The 19,769-nt window shown below is 40.5% G+C and overlaps 1 protein-coding gene across 2 annotated transcripts in view; it reads left to right on the top strand.

The window, feature by feature from the left end:
* Nucleotides 1-19,769, top strand: part of IRAK1 (interleukin 1 receptor associated kinase 1) — a 32,861-nt gene that overhangs the window by 3,866 nt on the left and 9,226 nt on the right. For both annotated transcript variants that reach the window (XR_003371665.2, XM_026676186.2), the window contains 8 exons: nucleotides 872-1,039; nucleotides 3,125-3,286; nucleotides 13,016-13,122; nucleotides 14,831-14,998; nucleotides 15,408-15,472; nucleotides 15,703-15,817; nucleotides 15,918-16,030; nucleotides 19,166-19,370. Coding sequence is in view for 1 of the 2 variants with exons in the window: in XM_026676186.2 (XP_026531971.1) it covers nucleotides 872-1,039; nucleotides 3,125-3,286; nucleotides 13,016-13,122; nucleotides 14,831-14,998; nucleotides 15,408-15,472; nucleotides 15,703-15,817; nucleotides 15,918-16,030; nucleotides 19,166-19,370 (1,103 nt within the window). In the remaining variant the exon portion in view is untranslated. The remainder of the gene's footprint in view (nucleotides 1-871; nucleotides 1,040-3,124; nucleotides 3,287-13,015; nucleotides 13,123-14,830; nucleotides 14,999-15,407; nucleotides 15,473-15,702; nucleotides 15,818-15,917; nucleotides 16,031-19,165; nucleotides 19,371-19,769) is intronic.

Genomic DNA, 19,769 nt, shown 5'->3' with positions numbered 1-19,769 from the left:
GAAGTATGTTATTGGCCAGATATTTGAGGTTCCTGAAACATTAATTGATCTTTGGTTTGGATAAAAATATCCAATTGTACTATAGATATGTAGCAATTATAAACATTACTTAGAATTGGAAAGAGCTAAAGAGAGGATTCAAGATATAGATGGATATCGCTTTTGTTCACAAGACAATTGAATCTATATACTAAAATTTTCATCATAACCTTTAACTGGGTGAAATAGAGCAGGGGTATCAAACTCACGTTGTCACGGCAGCATCCTGTGACATATCAGGAATTTTACCTGTTTACTAAACCAGGCGTGGGCATGGCCAGCACATGACACATCCCAGTTTGACAGCCCTGAAATAGAGCATCATAGGGGAACAACTTTTGAACCAAGGTACCTCAAACAGGCTAACTGGGAATGAAATGTGGGGAGGTTGTGGCTGTTTCAGTGCTATTGGCCGCTGCTGAGAATGATTTTCATTTTCAACATTATGTGAATGTTGTGTTCCCAGCCAGTCTCAATCCCTTGCCCCATCCAGCAGCAGCTCCTTACCTGCCTCTTAGAAATAGAAGGGAAGAAGCTTTCCAATGCTTTCTACCAGATTCCCACAAGGAAACTCAGTGGGGAAGCCATCAGGAAGTTGGAAGTTGCTCCTGCTCCCACTACTTTTTTTGCCCCTCCCCCCAATCTGTTTCTCTATAGAAGGAAATATCTCTGAAATAATTATCCAACAGGACACAGGTTGTCTAGTATACTTCCACTAATGTAGCACCATTCCATCTAGAGCAATAAAGCCTGTTATATATACTAATTATGAGGTTACACTCTTGATGGTAAACGTGTGGTTGTTAACTGGCCTTTCTCTCTTACATACTAGCCTCCAGGATTGTACGAAACCAGGTTGAATTGCGACTGTATGAGAAGATGGATGGGCGGACACACAACCTTATGTGGACCTGGATGAATCGTAACGCCTACATCGATGATTTAATTCAGATACTTGATGACTTGCAACTATACCGGGCACGTGATATCATTGTTTCAGGTGATTCCCTCCTGCCTCCTTCAGCTTAGATGAAGTTGGTGGTTCTGGAGGAATTAAAGGGATCTGCCCAAGTAATTTTTTGAGTTGGATTTATAGAGCCAGAGTAGTGGTTTATTTTATTTTGCATTTAATTTATCAATCAAACTTGTATGCTGCCCATTCCTCCAAGGTGATTGTTTGGCAGCTTGTGGTTAAGGCACCTGGCTAGAAAACAGGAGACTCTGAGTTCAAGTCCCACCTTAGCCATGAAAGCCAGCAGGGTGATCTTGGGCCAGTTGCTCTCAGCTCAACTTACCTCACAGAGTTCTTGTGGGGAAAATAGAGGAGGAAGATGTATTGGAAATGTTCATTGCCTTGAGTTATTTGTAAAAATAATAAAGGCGACATACAAACAAACTAAATGTTCTCAAAACTTCTCTTTTCCCACTCTCCTATCCCAAAGACAAATGACCTTAATCCCAGAATCTGCAGTTGCAGTTGTGGGTTTTTTTAAACTATCATAATTAGCCCATGCGGTTGGATATTTTTCACTTATCATCTTCAAGGAAGTTAGCCTTTTCCCATAAGCTGTTCAGAATCTCTCTTAAACTGGTGTATAAGTAGAGGCACTGGATTATATGTATTATTTTTATACTGCATTAAAAGATAAACTGCACATTTCCATTTCATGATTTTATTATATTCTACTTGCAGTTCATGATTTATAACATTTTAAATAAAAAGATGAGTTGTTTTTCCACCAGAAGAAATATATGTAAAAACAACTTTTAAAATGCAAAACAAATAAAGGCTAACAATGAAATATTATGTGATGTCAGAATATCTCAATTCAGAATTTAAAATTGCATCAATATTTTTTAAATAGTTTTTTAGCTACTGATAAGAAACATATTGTAAATGCCTGCATATTCCTTTAAACATTTCAACAAAAATGGTTTTCCAACAAAAATCTGCTTTGTGTTTCCACTGATCTCAATTTAATTGTTATCTAGTCTTTTGACTCTTTCCTCAAGCATATTTGAATAAATAGGCTTAGATGAAACTCATATGGGTGAATCTAGATGGCTTTTCTGTGACGGTTAGTGTTGTATTACCACTTTCAGTTGATAATGTCATATGTTCATCATACATGCTGTTCATGTCCATATAAACATCGAATCTATACTGCTTCTGTTACTTTCTTCACAAATAAGCAATATCACAGAACGCTTCCAGGAATGACAATAGACTTAAACCTGTTCTGAAACAATTAGCTTATATTTTATGATTCCCAAACTGCTTGTTAATTTTATTTTCTGCTATATTCACATAACCTATTGCGTTCCAGAGCTGTTGGGCTAAAATTCTAAGTTGGTCTTAAAATATAAACTTCTGCACACAGCATTTTCACAAACCTCTCTGTGCAGCATTTTTAAATTATCCAATCTATTGAAGTGAACAGGTTGGTAGAGAAAAGGAAGCCATTTAACATTTCTGTACATAATATCTCTAACTTTCCAGACAATATAGAAATACAGTTCCTTAGTCAAAGGTGACAGGAAGCTAATGTTGCAAACGCCCATGCCTCTTTGCTGCTATTCTTTACTGGTCCAAGTAACTCTACTGTTCATCCTGATTGTTGCCAATTCTCTAGAATCCACTAGAACAGGAGTGTCAAACTTGTGACATACCATAACTTTCCCCACCTTTGCTAAAGCAGGCATGGGCGTGGCCAACACGTGACGCATTCGACCTGTGGGCCGCGAGTTTGACACCCCTGCTCTAGAATCTTCTTGGCTGTAATAGGGATTCAGCTTTCCGTAGGCGGGTGGATTCTTAGGAGCAATAACTTCTCCTGCCCATTAGATCTAATGTGTTTAATTACTTGTTGCAAGTATCATTATAAAAAGAAGAGCAGCTAATTTGCATGATTGCTAAATCATGGTTTAATTAATTGTTGGTTAAGCAACTAATCATTGGGTTTGGATAATATTCTAAGATATGAAACACAGTTTACAAAGCATAATAGTTGAGTGCAGAACTACAGTAGCCAAAGTTGTGTATGAACGAGTATTTAATTATTATTTTTCTTCATTCTTCTTACAGGACGTGTATTACTATGTTCCCGGAAGCCCAGTATGATGTCTTCTCAAAAGCCGTCAATTTCTCCTAAACCCCCACCTGCTCCAGATCCAGGTGGCAGTGGCAGTTGCAAGATTACTACAACAATGTGGGAACCCCACCAAAAACCCTCCCCCCCTGAACCAGGTATAAGCTGCATGTTTGCCATTGCTTCTGGAATGTGTAGGAACAAAAATATAATTTGTTTTCCTGTCCAGTGGGGATGTTCAGGGACAACTTTCCTCAGATATTTGAAGCGTAAAATGTTTTTTCCATTTCGTGAAACCCTCCTTTCAAACTCCAAAGCATTTGGGCTTGGGACAATGGAATGAATCAAGAACACAAGTTTCACCTACTCAGAGTCTCCTCAGCAAGGCTGCAGGTATTCTAAACATGGATTATGCAGTGCAGAAATTGGCACTGGTCACAAAATTCAACTTCCTAAAAATTGCTCTAGGTCACTAACTTTTAAAATTATGAAGATGTGCCTGATAAAATTTCAGAGTACATGAGAAGAAAATGGAACAAGAATCTAGCATATAGAAATCTATCAACATTTGAATAACTGGATTCTAATTTGCTTTCACAGTTTATAGATGACAGGTCTAATCTTGATCAATTGATCAAATGCTTTCTAGAAAGTTAATCTAAACCGATTTTATTACACATTGGTGGAGCAGGAAGTTCCTCGTTATTTCTGAACATGCCAATTTCATGAGATGATTCCAAATTCTTGTACCAGACAGAAAGTAATTGTACTTTTAAAATAGTCTCCCCTCCCCCTCCCAGTGATTTTAAGAAGGATCTGTTCCTCCTAAAGAAGCTATTTCAATCCTTTTGATCTTTCCTCTTGCCATTCTCTGTGAGTTTTCTTACAGATTTTTCTGTGATTCTTCAACAATGTTCTCTTTCTGCAGTTATGAAAAGTAACTGAAAGGAGAGTGCATGAATATATTGAGGTTTATGACTAAGGGTTTAAAAATGCAAATTGGGCAGCATTTCTCATTCCTCTCCCCATCTACAATATTTGTCACAAAAACAACTAACAACGCATTATTCATCTGCAATGTGGCCTCAGAAAGGATGGTGATGCCAAGCATGCATTTTTACTTTCTACTTTAAACTTTAACAAAAAGTGAAGATGTAAAATTTTCCTCACTTTTAAGCTTTAATTCTCTTGGCATTTTAGCCAACTGGTTTGGCACAGTTAGCATTTTTTATTAGAAAAGCATGGAAAGTGTCTTATGCGGCAGGGTCTTCCTGCTCTCGGTTCTTGATTGGTGCCCTACATCTCTGAGAGAATAACTCCCACACACCATCACCTCTGCACCCAAACAGATTTAAATGAGATTTTATTGTGGTGACTCAGGTTTACACTGCATAAAATGTTTAATGGCTTCCATTCTTGAGCGAATCTGAAATGTAAATATATTTACTTTTAATTATATTTGCATGTATTTAAAATTTCTGGTTTTTTTTTTAAATTTTCATATTTGCTCTTTTGAATGGCCTGGAATGATTTGTTTAAAAAAAATGTAACATGCAAACTCTAAAAAGCCTAATAGGGTTTTATATCTTCCAAGTCATCAGAATGTTGGAAAGAAATAAAGTAAAAATGTTTGGGATTCTTATCAGTTAGCAGAGTAACACAAAGCAGAATGGGATCAAATTTTGTGTGGTGGTAGAAACTGGTTTTAAGAGAATTAAAAAATGGACAGATTAGTCTAGTCGCTGTGGAGAAATAGAAATCTAGAATTAAAAAAGTCATCCCTCTAAGAAAGGCAAATGAGAAACAACTCAGAGGCTGCCAACTGCTCCTCTTTGTTAATCCCTGCTCTTCCCTCTTCTGATTTTTGTTTATCCTAAGTGGAGTTACTATCAATGGGTTGAAAAGAATTCCAAAAGCTACGCTCCAAATGTTTATCCTATCTTTATTTTTGTACGTGAAATTGCCTTCCACCTATGTTATCAAGTACCTACTAGTCCACAAGCTTTATAACCCAGTTTGTCCATTTAAGCTTCTCCTGGTGCAAAAGCAATGAGCCAAGAGGGAACATAAGCTTATCCGTACCAGAACTCTTTGCAAACATTTTATAATTTGTTCATTTCATGTCTATTGTTCCAAATAAGTGGCTGTTAATCAGTTTCTCTTTTTCAGTGATTTGGTTGTTGCTATCAGTGTAGATTATGTTTTTAAATGTTGATACATTTTTTAAGAGTTTACAATCTATATTTTTAAATGGAAATAAGAACAAATTCATGAGTTTCCGAACTGGTGAGATGGTAAGGCCGAGGTTATGTAGAAGTTTCAAACTTTGACATGGGAAAATTTTTACTATTCCTTGTTTAACCTGACAGATTATGGATTTGCTCAATCTGGGAAATAACTTCTCAAACATTTAGATTGAATTTGCTCAATCTGGAGAACTTTGTAACAATGATGTACTTTTCAGTTTCGTTATTTACATTATCAAATGTGGAGTTGATGAACAAGATAATTCTTTGTCTTGTTCCCAAGTTTTGGAATGCACTTCTTGATAGCTGTATTCATTTGTTTGTTCATCTGCTTTCTTGCTTTATAGCAGTGGTCGCCAACGGGTGGGCCGCGGCCCACTGGTGGTCCGTGAGAAAATTTGGTGGGCCGCAGAGAAATGTCCCCCCAAAGCAATGAATCCAGGCTGCGTCCTGGATTATGGCCTGCCCACCCTCTGGCCTCCACCTTTCGGCCGAGTGCAAACCTGCAAAAAGCAGTGCAGCCCTCGCCAGCCAGGACGAGGTAATGGTGCTGTTGCAGCAAGAGGGGGCTGGCAGTACAAGTAGGCTGAAGCGGCAATGGAGATGGCCGGAAGGTGCAGGAGCGCTGCGCTACTTGTATTTGTGCGGCACTCCTGTACCTTCCAGTTTGCCTCTCCTGGCCTGGGCTCTTCTTCGATGGCCATGGGCTGTAGGGACGGCCTGGTGCAGGAAAAGTACTGGCTAGTGGTGGTGGGAGGGGGTGGAGTGAGCAAGTTTGCGCTCACCAGTTCTGAAGTCCAGAATGGGGCGTTGTCGGCGTTGTCAGTTTCCTTGTCCCTCTCGGCGCTCTGCTCTGCTGCGCCCCCCACCCCCCACGGCCCCAGCCATCACTGCCCGGGGAAAGCACAGGACAAGTGAGCAGAAACATAGCTCTTGCTGGGGCGAAATTGCTCAGATCGAGGAAGGCACTGGCAAGAGAAGACGGAAGCTGCCGCCACCTTTGAAAAGGGCTGCTCTCTGTTGCCTGTGCCTTCCGATCTCTGCTCTTTCGCCCCAGCGAGAGCTATTTCTGATCGCTTTATTTTCCGGGGAGGGGGGGGCAGCAGAGGCGTCAGGGCTGCTCTCCCCCCTCAGCAAGCCAGGCCTGGAGGAACGTGAAGAATTGCGGGCGAGTGCTGGAAAAAGGCATGTTGGAAATGCCAACACACGTTTCCAGCGAGCTCTCCTCTGTCCTGAAGTAGGATTGAGCGGTGGGAAGGCAGCAGGGAGAAGGGTAGGAAGGAAAGAGAAGCCCAGCTGGCTTTCCTTTGGCGTGGGGCCAGCGGGGTGGAGAGAGACCAAATGCACAGACCAAAAGAGTACCGAGGGAGACGAGCTCCTAACAACCAGCCTGTTTGTGCAGGCGAGAGCACCAGCTTTTCTGGGCTCGAACCCCCCCGCTCCCTTTGGCCTCCAGACAGGGAGGGACCTTTCTCTGCTTGGAAGTGGCGGGAGAAACCTGGAGCTTAGCCTCGGGGAGTCCTCTTCTTATGTGGAGGCTGAAGGAGGGGTGTTGCCTAGTTATTAGGAGCCCGTCTTCTTCGGCACTTCCAGCCCGGCCCTCCTTCCCTCTTCCAAATCCAGCCAGCCACACCTGGCAAAGGAGGGAGAGGTTTCCTCTGACTTGGGGGAGATATGAGATGGCTCTATTTTTCTTCCGTTTGAGGGGGAGCCGGTACCTCCTCATTCAGATCTTCCCAGTCTCCAGGCACCATGTGGCTTCTTAAATCATTCCTCTTTCCCTCTCCCAAGGATGAGAGAGGCCCCTCCTTTCCCTTCGCTCTGCCCCACAGTTATGATTAAGCATTTATGATTTTGTTTATGTTTAAAGTTTATGTTTTTATATATAAGTTTTCGTGGGTACTTACATGTATGGTATTCAGCTTTGTTCGGGTATTTTCCCACGTCATTGTAGTTGTGCTTTTAAAGTTGTAGCAACGTTTCGGCAGAATCTCATCTGCCATCATCAGGCTTCTGTATAGTGTTCATCTGTGAGTCAGACTTTTATAGTGGTTTCAGATTTAAATTTGGGGCTAGCCTATTGCTGTGCCAGAATGGTTTTTTCTTCATCCTGATTGGTTGGGAGTCTTGGTCTGTGTTTATTGGTCTTGGAGTTTGCTGTGTTCTGCTTGATTGGTGTTTCTAATATCTTTTGTCTGTTTTGTGGCTCTTTTTGTATCTTGATTGGCTGGCAACATTGTATTCCTTTATTGGAGGCCTTTAGTGCAGCTTGGCTCCGGGTAAATGGACGGCTATTTGTTAGGAAGCTAGGTTTCATCTGGGTGCCTGGTTGGGGTGTGTTTGAGCTGGAGGTATCAGGGGGGATCTGTTTGTGCCCAGGTGCTTGTCTGGCTAGTGGTGTGGAGATTTTTTTGTTTGTGAGTGCAGGCTTCCAAATGATTGACAGTCTGGTGGAATCATCTCTTCTATTCATGCTTTCTGGTCTTTTTTCAATCTCTATGGCTTCTCTGATAATTCTGTGGCTGGGGTTTTCTATAGTGGCTAGGGTTTTAGTGCCATTGAAGTTAATGCTATGACCTGTGGCTTCCATGTGTTGGACTAGTGAGGAAGTGTGGTCCAGCTTTTTGACTGCATTTTTGTGTTCATCCAGGCGGGTACTTATTCTTCTATTGGTCTGTCCAATGTATGTGGCTGGGCATGATGCACAGGGGACTTCGTATATGCCTTGGTTTTCCAGGTCAATTTTATCTTTGGGGTTTCTAAGGATGGCTGCTATTTTTCTGTCTGTTTTGAAGGCAGTCTTGATGTGATGCCTGTGTAGTATCTTACTGATTTTGTCTGTAGTACCTCTTATGTAGGGCAGGACAGCTGTTCTATAGGTCTGTTCATCTTCTGGGTCTCCATTATGTCTCAGTGTGTTTTTGTGGATCAAGCCGGTGATTTTGCTTTTGTGGAAGCCGTTGGCTGTCAGTACTTTGGTCAGGGCGCATAGTTCAGTCTTTATGTGTGTCTTGTCTGCCAGGCGTTTGGTTCTAGCAATTAGTGTTTTAGCCACGGAGTTTATCTGTGCTGGGTGGTGGTGGGATTGCGCGTTGAGGTAGCGGTTGGTGTGTGTTTTCTTCTGGTATACGGTGTGTCCTAGTGTGCCATCTGTTTTTTTGTAGATTAGTACATCTAGGAATGGTAGTTGTTTGTTTGTTTCCGTTTCCATGGTGAACTTGATTTTGGGGTGTGTGCTGTTTAGGTGTGTTAGGAAATTGTTTAGGTTTTCTTTTCCATGGGGCCAAATCACGAATGTGTCATCGGTGTATCTTAACCATAGTTTGGGTTTGAGGATGGCATTGGCCAGGGCTCTGGATTCGAATTCTTCCATGAACAGGTTTGCAATGACGGGTGACAGTGGTGATCCCATAGGGGCTCCTTCAATTTGTTTGTATCTTTGTCCTTTGTATATGAAATATGTGTTGGTTAAGCAGTGTTCTGTTAGTTCCATGAGGTGTTTAGCTGGTTGGTATTTATTTTTGATGATTTCAAGGGTCTCTTTTATCGGGACTTGAGTGAATAGTGAAACCACGTCAAAACTTACAAGCAGATCTTCTTGCTCCACGTGTAGATCTTTGATCATTTCCAAGAAGTGGTATGAGTTTTGTACATGTGAAGTTGCTGTTTCAGCATGGGGCTGTAGCTGTTTTCGTGGGTATTTATATGTATGTTATTCAGCTTTGTTCGGGTATTTTCCCACGTCATTATAGTTGTACTTTTAAAGTTGTAGCAATGTTTCGGCAGAATCTCATCTGCCATCATCAGGCTTCTGTATTGTGTTCATCTGTGAGTCAGACAGCTGTGAAACGGCTGTGAAAGTCTGACTCACAGACCAACACAATACAGAAGCCTGATGATGGCAGATGAGATTCTGCCGAAAAATTGCTACAACTTTAAAAGCACAACTATAATGACGTGGGAAAATACCCGAACAAAGCTGAATACCATACATATATCTATCTATATCTATCTATATCTATATCTATGTCTGTCTGTCTGTCTGTCTATCTATCTATCTATATTTTAAAATATATAAATATTAAATTTATATTTAATATAAAAGATAAATTTTTATATTAAATATATTATCATTTTTAAAACAACCATAGTAGTGGTCCATGGGATTTAAAAGTATGAGTTTGATGGTCCCTAAGGTCCAAAAGGTTGGCGACCCCTGCTTTATAGGCCACTCCAATGAACTCCAATCTCTCAGCAGTATAGAACTCCCCAAATCCTTAATTTTGGTTAAAATAATACTGTGTCTGTGTCTCCCCGAAAATACGACCTACCCTGAAAACAAGCCATAGCCCGATTTTCACTCCTGCGTTTAATATAAGACCTACCCCTAAAATAAACCCTACTTAAGCCCACACCATTATATGGTTGTACAAGGTGAGGCGAGGTCAGTCGTAAAAATCTAGTGGAGATGGGGGTGGAGCTGCCCCACACACCCCACACCCATTTACCTTAGGACTGCTGCAGCCAGGCCTCCCATGACCTGACACCTGTCACGGTGTTGCCCAACTCGTTCTGCAGTCATTCGTGGCCAGATGCCACGTGGCGTATTGTACCAGTGCTGCTGCTCATGGCAGAACGCTGCAATGCTCGTCAGGCCAGTGCTGTTGCATGCGGCAGAACGCTGCTAGGCTCATTGCTCTCATGCCGCTGCTCATGGCAGGACGCCTGAGCCTCATTGTGCCAGTACCGCCACTCAAACGTGCAACGCCACAACACACCACAGCCTCCTGCTGCGAGCGGTGGCACCAGTGTGACGAGCTACGCAGCATCTTGCCGTGAGCGGTGTCACCGGCGTGACAAGCCACGTGGTGTCTGGCTGCAAGGGCTGCAAACAGCCACAGAAGAAGTTAGGCAGTAGTGCCACTGGTGTTGGGATGTGGGAGGCTTGGCTGTGGTGGTCCTAAGGTAAGCGGGTAAGACATCCCCTGAAAAAAAGGGGCCGAAAAGAAAATAAGACCAGTCTTATTTTCACAGAAACACTGTAAAAGTCAAAACCAAAAACATGGACTATAAACAATTATGTGCACTGTCAAACTTTCGCATTCCAAAATCACAACTACAATGCTTGCAAATCTGAATGAACTGTCATAATGACTTCAAGACTTGATAGAATAGTTTATTCTTCACCATCTTTTTGAAGATCAGTAGATCCTGAACAGCAGGAGGAAGGGGACCATCTGAATGTCTGAGAGGGCAATACTATTTCAGAGGAGGTTATAGCAAATAAAATGTGTGTTCCGTTGCCCCTTCTAAGTGGTGTCTCATTAAGTGGCCAACATAAGGAACCTGCTGTACTATCTCTTACAAGGCAGGCCGATGAGGAAACTTGTTCCATAGATATCCAAGCCTTGAATCATGCAAAGCTTTAAAATTAACAACCAGCACCTTGAATTGCACCTGGACACCAGTGCAGCTCTCAAAATAGAGAAATATGGACTCCCTACGTTGTTCCCATAAGTACTTGAGCCTTGCAACTTTACAGTCTCTGTCTTTTACAAAAGAGTAAAGACTGGGTTTACACAATGATTGAGATTCAAATGAAGAAAAGTGATTTAGAGCATTGAGGTGCTCTCATATGATACCTGTTGGCGGTTCTTCAAAGAATCTGCAGGAAAATACACTTCTGATTTAAGGAGATGTTGATAAGTGTGATAGATGAGCTGAGCCCCCATACTTTCCAAGTCACCTTTTTTTGAGAATCTGGAATATTTCATAGTCCCAAGAGTGACCTCCCTTTTTGTGAGGTTTTTAGTGTTTGAGATATTTGGATTTTAATTGCTAAAATTAACTGGGCTTTAATTGGTTTATATCATTTGGGGTTTGGTGCTGGCTGGATTAATGAACTACCCAAGGGAAGGTAAAATAAACTACAGATTGAAATAATAGATTAATAAATAAAACAGTATCTTGTTGCTTAGAAGACTACTTTATTTCATTACATAGCAATTGTGGTTTTCAAAATATGTATGGTGAAAAATTGCTAATGTACATTTTTGAATCATCCCTTTTATAAAATGTATCAGTTTTTGTTTGGTATTACTGTGTCTTCCAACGTCCCACCCATCTTCTGCACATTTTAACTAGTGCCGGAAGCCCGATTACTCAGTTCTGTCTTTAAAAGATAATGTAGGAAGACTGCCTATGATTCAGTATTTTTACTCATTGTGGAGGGAGCATTTGTAAAAGTCAAGGAATTTGTCAAATCATTGTGGAAATGATTTGACAATAATAAATGATTTGACAGTAATAAAATTGTTCCAATAATTCACATAAGTGATACAGTGCTTCTGGGGAAGCTAAATTTTACATACATTGATGTATTTCCCACCTTCCCTGCTGTTTTTAAAAGTGCATATAGAAATGTTTGTTTGAAATCCCGAGGGGGAAAACCATTTAACTGGGGGTTGGGGGGGGGATATGAATACGCTTAATCCCTTCTCTCTTCCTCCTCCTTCCTGGGAGTGAAGAAGTTGAAATTTTTATTGAAAAAACGAGGCAATGATGGTACCAGGTTCCAAAGTTACACATATACAGTTTCTCTAAACTTGATATTCTTTGTGCTGTCTGGAAATTCTGGGACTAGTTAGAATACCTCTGAAGGGTCTTTGGTACGAAAAGCTGTTCTTGGATTTTTTCTGGCTGAGAAAATAGGAAACTCTCTCCCCAAGATGGAGTCAGATGGACTTAATTCAATGGGAGATGTGTTTGGCCGATAAGTAGGAAGTATAACCCCACTTGCCAGAGGTGAAAACCCTGATCCTTCACCAAGTTTATTTGGTTTGGTATTAATATGGTCAGTGGGGAGAGGGAAGGAGGGAGAAACAGAGAGAGAAAAAGAGAGATCATTCTGATAGTATTTAAGACAGTTAATTAATAACAGGAAGAAATTCTTTTGCTGACTTCGGCATTTAGAAGCTCCTAGGTATAGCAAACTTCTAATGACCAGAACTGCTCTGCAGTGCAGAATATTAAAGCCTACAGTGGCAAAAGCAACCAAAATTTATCACCAGGAAAATCCGCTTGGGAACTTGAATAAAGTTTACATGCTGGTCTCCCTCCTTTCTCAAATTTTATTTCTGTAAGTTGTGGAAAACCATAAAAAATTAGTCAAGGGAGCCACTCAGCTCCCTGAAAGTTTCATATGCACCCCCAGTGTAAAGATGCTTATGAAGTTTCATCCGCTTTAAAACTTGGTATGCCAATCTTGAAGGCTGCTGTCTTCTTTCAAATGAAAGTGAGAACTTCACGAGTACTTACTGTATTAAATTGCCTTCTACTTCCTTCTAGAACACCTGTCTTAGGATAGAGAAAACCAATTTCAAAGGGATGCCTGATGAAACATGCATTACTAGAATTAAGCGCTCATGAGTTTCTTAGAATAAACCATTTCCTGTATGTAATTTGTGATGCCACACTAATATAGTGCCTCCCCTTCCTCTTTCATGGGCCACTTTTCAGTTTATTTCTATGCATATTCTTGTTTCACCAGAACTTCTCAAAGAGATGAATGGGCTGTGAGTATTAGGGCCATTTTGAATCTTGATTGTAACTATTATTCCCTCTTATTTCTTGGACAATCAGATCACTCCAATCCTCAGCTCCGTTCGGGAGACTCTACTCCAAGGAGCCGTTTCAGCAGTGCAGCCTCCAACACCCTACCATCGCCTCCTACACAGAGTGACACACAGGTATAGACTGCTGCGTTCTGCGTGCTTGATACACTATTCAGTGGGATGTAGTCAGAAGAGGTAATGGTCAATATAAGAGAAACTATGATGTGGCCAAAAATTGGTGGAACTTTAATGTTTATTTGTTTGTGGCAATAGCAGATATTTAGGATTTCCTGAGAGCTACAACGATTTGTTTCGCTTTATAACAAGTTTGCTTTGTATCTAATTGTGCGTAGCAGGCATAATCGGTATTCAAGACATGTGTGACTACCTTTTCTTCAATCATAGGTTTTTCAGTATCTTTTGGGTAACGGTTCTTCCTTTCTCATTGGTTTTTGAGGTTGTTTATGGCTCTGCTTTTGATCCCTAACACCCACCCCATTTTCTCATGTCCTTTTGCATTCTGCACTGACGCTAGTACTTAATTTCTCTTTACTGTCACAGCTTTGCCATTACCAAAGTTATTTCCCTTTGATTTTAACAATACGAAGATCCATGTCCATCATTTTATTAAAGTTCTTCTCCTGTTGTTACATCAATATTTTCACCCTTCCTCTGGCTGCCTGTATGCTGTGCGGTTAACAGTTATAATTGAGACTGGAATTTGCATCGTTAAGTGATGCGGTCATAAAGCATAACATCACATGTCTGCATCACTTAGCGAAGGCAATCCCGGCCCTTCCCATTGCCATTGTTTAGCAACAGCCACAGGTTGTTAAACAATCCCAGGCAGCTCACATTCTGGCAGGCAAATAAAGGTTGCTGTTGAGTAAAGGGAAGATGCCCAAGGGTGAGGGTGCATTGCTGGCCCTGTGGTACAGACGCAGCAGAGCCAGGGATGGTTTTTATCGGGTGGGGAAAAGTGCGAGCGACTTAGCAGAGTGACTTACAACCTTCCTTCCTGGGTTCTTCATTGATTTTGCTTGTGAGAAACCATCAGGGAAGGTCACAAATAGCTATCATGTGACCATGGAGATGCTGGGATTTCCAGGACCATTTGTGAGTTCATTTGCTCAGTGCTTCGTTCAATCATTACTTTGAACGGTTACATAATGAATAGTTGTTAAATGAGGGCCACCTTTACCTTAATCTCTTAATCCCATTGGTTTCTAATTTTCTAATTCTTCCAACATGTACAGTATATTCTTAACTTTGAACAGGTGTCTAAGAGTCTGACCCCACCCCCAAATCAAGATTCCTGATTTAGAAATCAGGAATTTCTGTCATAAATACTTCATGGTGTTTGGCATTCTGATTCATTTTCCCTAGCATAATGTATATGAATATAACACAAATCTACTTAATTAGGATGTTGGAAGAGTCATTAAATTTTGCTGTATAAAAAGTATTTTCGCCTTTCAGTGTTTTGCCTTCCTTTTTTTCTATTCATTTTCTGTCTTTTCCTTATTCACTTGAAGCTTCAGTTTACGTTTTTAAGTCTCTTCGACGAATCTCTTTCATTTTGTTCACCTGGAGATAGGATTAGAGTTTCTCTGAGACCAGTCTCTGCTACTCTAACTTATTTCCAACCGACCTGAAGCAAACATGACTTTTTGATCACTGAAAGCTTGCTGCTCCCATTTCTCCCTTTGAGGGGGAGAAGCAGTCAGCAGCCAGAGAAGAAGAAACTCCGGACTGAATTGGTTATGCTTCAGAATTACTGTCTTTTGGAGAGAAAGGTTGCCCTTCTGTTCTGTTTACGGTATGTCTGCCCATCCTGTTCCAGGGCCTTGAATCTCTGCCCTCCGCGTGCCCTTTCGAGTGGCAGCTAGAAGAGTTGCGCCAAGCTACAGATAACTTCTCTGAACATCACAAGATTGGTGAAGGAGGTTTTGGCTGCGTCTACCAGGCCCGATTGCGCAACACGGTCTATGCTGTGAAACGGCTCAAGGAGGTATTTTCATTGGGTTTCATAACCTACAATGCTCACACTTTTTAATTTTATGTTCATTTCCACTGGCTTTTCATTTCATTTCCACTCTCAACTCATCCATGGAATGATGAACTGTACAATTTCTTAGGCTTGGCTCTTGAACCTCTAATAGACCATGTCCTCAAAATAAGATTGGGCACGAGCTCTTTGCAGCCCAGAGGCATGATAGCCATGGAGCTTGGCCATAATAGACCTAGTTGCCCTTCAGTGTGACATGGCTGTGTTTTTCATGTACATTTGGTCCTTAGTTGCTGAGCAAGGCTCCTGCTCCTTTGTACCGCTCAGAATTCTTTTTCACTTAGCCCAGCTAATGATGACTTACATTTCTTCCTTCCTTTTTTTTTTAAACCTCCCTTAAACTAACTGACAGGAAGCAGAACTGGACTGGACTGTAATAAAGAATAGTTTTGTCACAGAAGTGGAAAAACTTTCCCGGTAAGAACCAAAGTTTATTTTGGATGTACTGTGGGATCCCATAAATGAAATAATGGGTTGGGGTTTTTCTAAGTGTCCTTCCGATATGTTGGATTTCATCTCCCCAATCCCAGCACATTAGGGGGAGGGGGGTGACAAATTGGAGAAGGCAGTGCTAGAGAATCATGGGAAACAAGGGTGGGTTGTGTTGGAACTACCGTTGTTTAACTACTGTCTCACTTGTAACTTAGGTTTCGCCATCCTAACATTGTAGAGTTTGCTGGTTATTGTGCTGAACAGGGATGCTTCTGCCTTGTCTATGTCTTCCTGCCCAAGGGATCCTTGGAAGATCATTTACATGGCCAGGTACCTAAATGAATTTGTCCTCTCTGTTTAAAAGTAGTCTGTCCTTGCAAACAAGTCCTCAGGATTGCTTCTGTCCTTGAAACTATTTTGAATTTCTTAGGTTGGTGCTTGCTTCTCCTGGACACAACGACTCCATGTGGCTCTGGGCACTGCCAGAGCTATTCAGTTTCTGCACAGTGACTCACCTAGCCTTATCCACGGAGATGTAAAGAGGTAAGAGAGAATGAAGGGGAACTCATCCCCTAGAGTGAGAGGTAAACATAACGAATGCATTGTTTTTTTAAATGTGAGAATACCTGCTTTTTGGATGAGGAGACAAGTGTTTAACAACTCTTTACCTTCTGTGCTTCAATATGGAGGGGAGGTGGCAAAGGATGGTGCAAGAGAGTATGAAAATAGACAACGAACATTGTGCAATCACAATAGTAGCTGGACTGAGAAACTTATGGCCTTTGACATCACTAATCCAATTCCTAGTATCCCACATCATTAGGCAGGCTAACTGGAGCTGCAGAGAATTGCGATTAACAAAATTCTGAAATGCCTTGGTCATTGATTAAATACCAATTTTGTGTGATTTCTGTGTTTATGTTATTATTTTATATGCTTTTTACTGGAGCTATTGGAGTAGTACCTAGTTCAAGGAGCTATCCAATTCAGTGATCACTGTATTGGGAAGAGTAAAGCAAATTGAAGCAAAGCTGAAATTAGTGGTTTCCAGGACAAAATAATTTTTCTGATTCAGAAGGAATTTCTGTTTCATCCGTTAAGCTGTGTCCATCTTTTGATGTCTTGATTCCTCTTGATTTCAGATTAGCCTACTGGATAATCTCCTCTAGTCCAGGGTTTTCTTTCTCATCATGGTCAACCAAATGCTTTTGGGACGCTCACAAATAGGATGCATATTCCTTTCCCCCGTAACTGGTATTTGGGGGTAACACTGAGTCTTCAAGTGTTGAGCCTTCAAGTCTCCAAACAACAAAATGAAAATTCTCTCCTCATACTTATTATATATGGGAATTTGAGAAAGAATTATGAGGTCCTTGGTGCTTTCTGAGCTTGGTGATTTTCTTGCAGACATTTCATTACCAAACTAGGTAACATCAACAAGTGACAAAACCTGGGGAAGAAGGCGGAGCCTGCTCACTGACAGACCGTAGATCGCATCTCTGTGGCTATGGTCCATGCTCTTTCATTGGAGAGCCCCGATCGTTACGATTAGGGGCTGAAGCTGCCTTGGAGGGGTGGTGGAGTAAGGGGAAACCACAAGCCAGGTTGAGGGGAGCTGCATCTCCCCCCCTGGGCTTGGTCTTTTTCCCCCCGAAGACAACTGCAGCGGTGGTTTAAAATGGCCACCCCGAAGAGGAAAACTCAGCTGGATTAAGATTTGTGCAGGAGGGAAGAAAGAGGTGGATAACATCTGAACTGGGACAATTGGGTGATGCAACTAAACAAAAGTACCCCGGGATTAAGGTAACATGGAATTTTTAAGAAAAGAAAAGTGAGTGGCGAAATTACAAAGGGACAGGAAAAAAAAAAAAAAAAATTCTGACAGCTAAGCGGGGCTTCGAACCGGGAAAGGAAGAAGCCGGAACTAAAGATTTAACTAAATTGGACTAAAATATTTTGACAATAAACAGGCATAAAATAAAGCTGGACTTAAGATTGTCAAAAAATAATAATAATAAAGTTTACAAATTGGAGACTGGACTGTGTTGGAATATTGAGGTTCAAAAAACCCTAAATAAAAAAAATAGGGGAAAAAGGTGAAGACTTTGTATAATGGAGAGTGCCACCTTTTGACAAAAACCTGAGCTCAAACAAGGGAAAGCATCCTGTTTCTGAATGAACTTGTGTGGATATAACATTAAAAAAATATTGAAACAAAGTAAGAATCTTAGAAAGTAAAAGCAGAACCAGAATAAAGAAAAAAGCAAGGAAAGACTGACTGTGGGATTGATTGATGTTTTTGGTATAGATCCTGGGCTGGAACAACTGAAAACTTTAGAAAATTGAAAGAAGAAAGAAGGAAAGTAAAAGTGTGTATTTTGTGGACTTAACGATCATAAGATACAAGAGTATGTAATGATGATATCTCTTCGGGAATTAAAAATGGAACTTAAAAATATGAGAGAATTACTACAGGAAAGTGGCAAATCACTTTGTTCTGTGTTAGAAACAATGGAAATGGCGATTGAAGAACAAGAAGAAAGAGCTTCAGAGGAGGAGGAGTCGATTCAAGGAGAAGACATCTTAAATAGACAATTAACACAAAGAACGCTACAAAGAAGTGGGGAAAGAAGGAAGGTTAAAAAGTTGAGACTTAAGAAGTTGAGACTTAAGAAGGCAATCAAAAGGGGGAATACTTGTGAAGTTGGGAAAGACAGAAAGACCCAGCAGAAAAGGGGAAAGGAAGATATTAAGAAAGAGAGGGATATAAACTGGAATGAGAAAAGATATGGGGAAAAGAGGGGGAGGAGAAGCAGTAAGAAACAGGCACATGAAAAAAAGAAATACAGAAATAGTAAAATGTTGACAAGAAATTGTTTTTTCAGAGATAATGGTTGATGAATTAAAAAGGGGATTCTGCAGGGTGACAAGGGGTAATAAGAATATTTCTGCAATTAAAAATATTTAGAAAATAGGGTAATATAGATACTGATAACTCTTATTAAAAACTAAGGGGGAAAATATGCTGCGGAATCCAAATGAAAAGATGTAATGATTATTATTGTAAATTCTTAAAAATAATGGCTTATTGGGAATCAAGATGAGGGAATAAAGGTATATTTTAACCACTGAGGTGTCACACTCAAAGCAGTAAAAGGGGGGAAACCTATACTTGTTTTTTTCTTTAGTGTTAAAACTTGTATTAATTTAGAATTTATAAAAAGAATGTGTAATGGAAAGGGAATATGACAGACTAAAGAACCAACTAAATTAATAAGTCAATATAGACAATTAAAAGCAAGAGAGACATTGGCAACCTATTATTATTATTATTAGGCAAACACATATTGTTTATCTTTATTTTCAAAATAAATATTAAAGGATTATATTTGAAATAATTGAAATGAAACAAAAAGATGTTTCGATTGAGATTAATGAAAGAGGCTCGAATTAATGTGTTTGTTTCTCTCCTTACTGAAAATTTGGAATGGAAAAAGTAATAATAGAATTAAGTATGCATATATGAATGTATAATTGCTGTCATATTGGTATGTAAAGGTGATGACCCGGAAATATGTTGTCCACTAAAAAGAGATTTTTGTTTTTATCTGAAAAACTGAATAAAATTTGTTAAAAAAAAAATAACGTGACAAAACCTCATTTTGCTGTCATATACAGCTCTAACATCCTTTTGGATGCAGCACTCAATCCACGGCTGGCTGATTTTGGATTGGCACGATTCAGCCGCCGGCCAAAGCAGGCAGGAATAAGCAGCTCACTAGGCCAGACCCAGACTGTGAGGGGTACACTGGCCTATCTACCTCCTGAATACGTCCGGACTGGGATGCTTTCTACTGCTATTGATATATTCAGCTTTGGTGTGGTGAGTAATATGGGAACAGGAATGTTACAGATAGATCTTGATTTATGACTACAATTGAAACCAGAATTTCTGTGGCTCTCAGTGAGACAGTTTTTCAGTGAATTGCGCCCAATTTTACAACCTTTTTGCTACACTTGTTAAGTGAAGTCACAAAAGACAAATGAATCTGCTTCTCCCACTGACTTGTTGGAGCAGCTGGCTGGGAAAGTCACAAAAGACCGTAGGATGGCATCTGTTATAAATGCATGCTAGCTGCCAGGGGATTTAGATCACACGACCATAGGCATGTTGTTGTGATGGTCCTAAGTGCGAGGACTAAGTCACTTTTTCAGTGCCATTGTAACTTCAAATGGTCATTAAATGAATGGTTGTAAATTGAGAACTACTTGTATTTCAAAC

Source organism: Notechis scutatus, chromosome 2, assembly GCF_049901735.1.
Source record: "Notechis scutatus isolate UNSWTSFEM ecotype Mainland chromosome 2, rNotScu1.2, whole genome shotgun sequence".
Lineage (NCBI taxonomy): Eukaryota > Metazoa > Chordata > Lepidosauria > Squamata > Elapidae > Notechis > Notechis scutatus.
The sequence above is the reverse complement of the archived record's forward strand: the minus strand, read 5'-3'. Positions and strand labels throughout refer to the sequence as shown.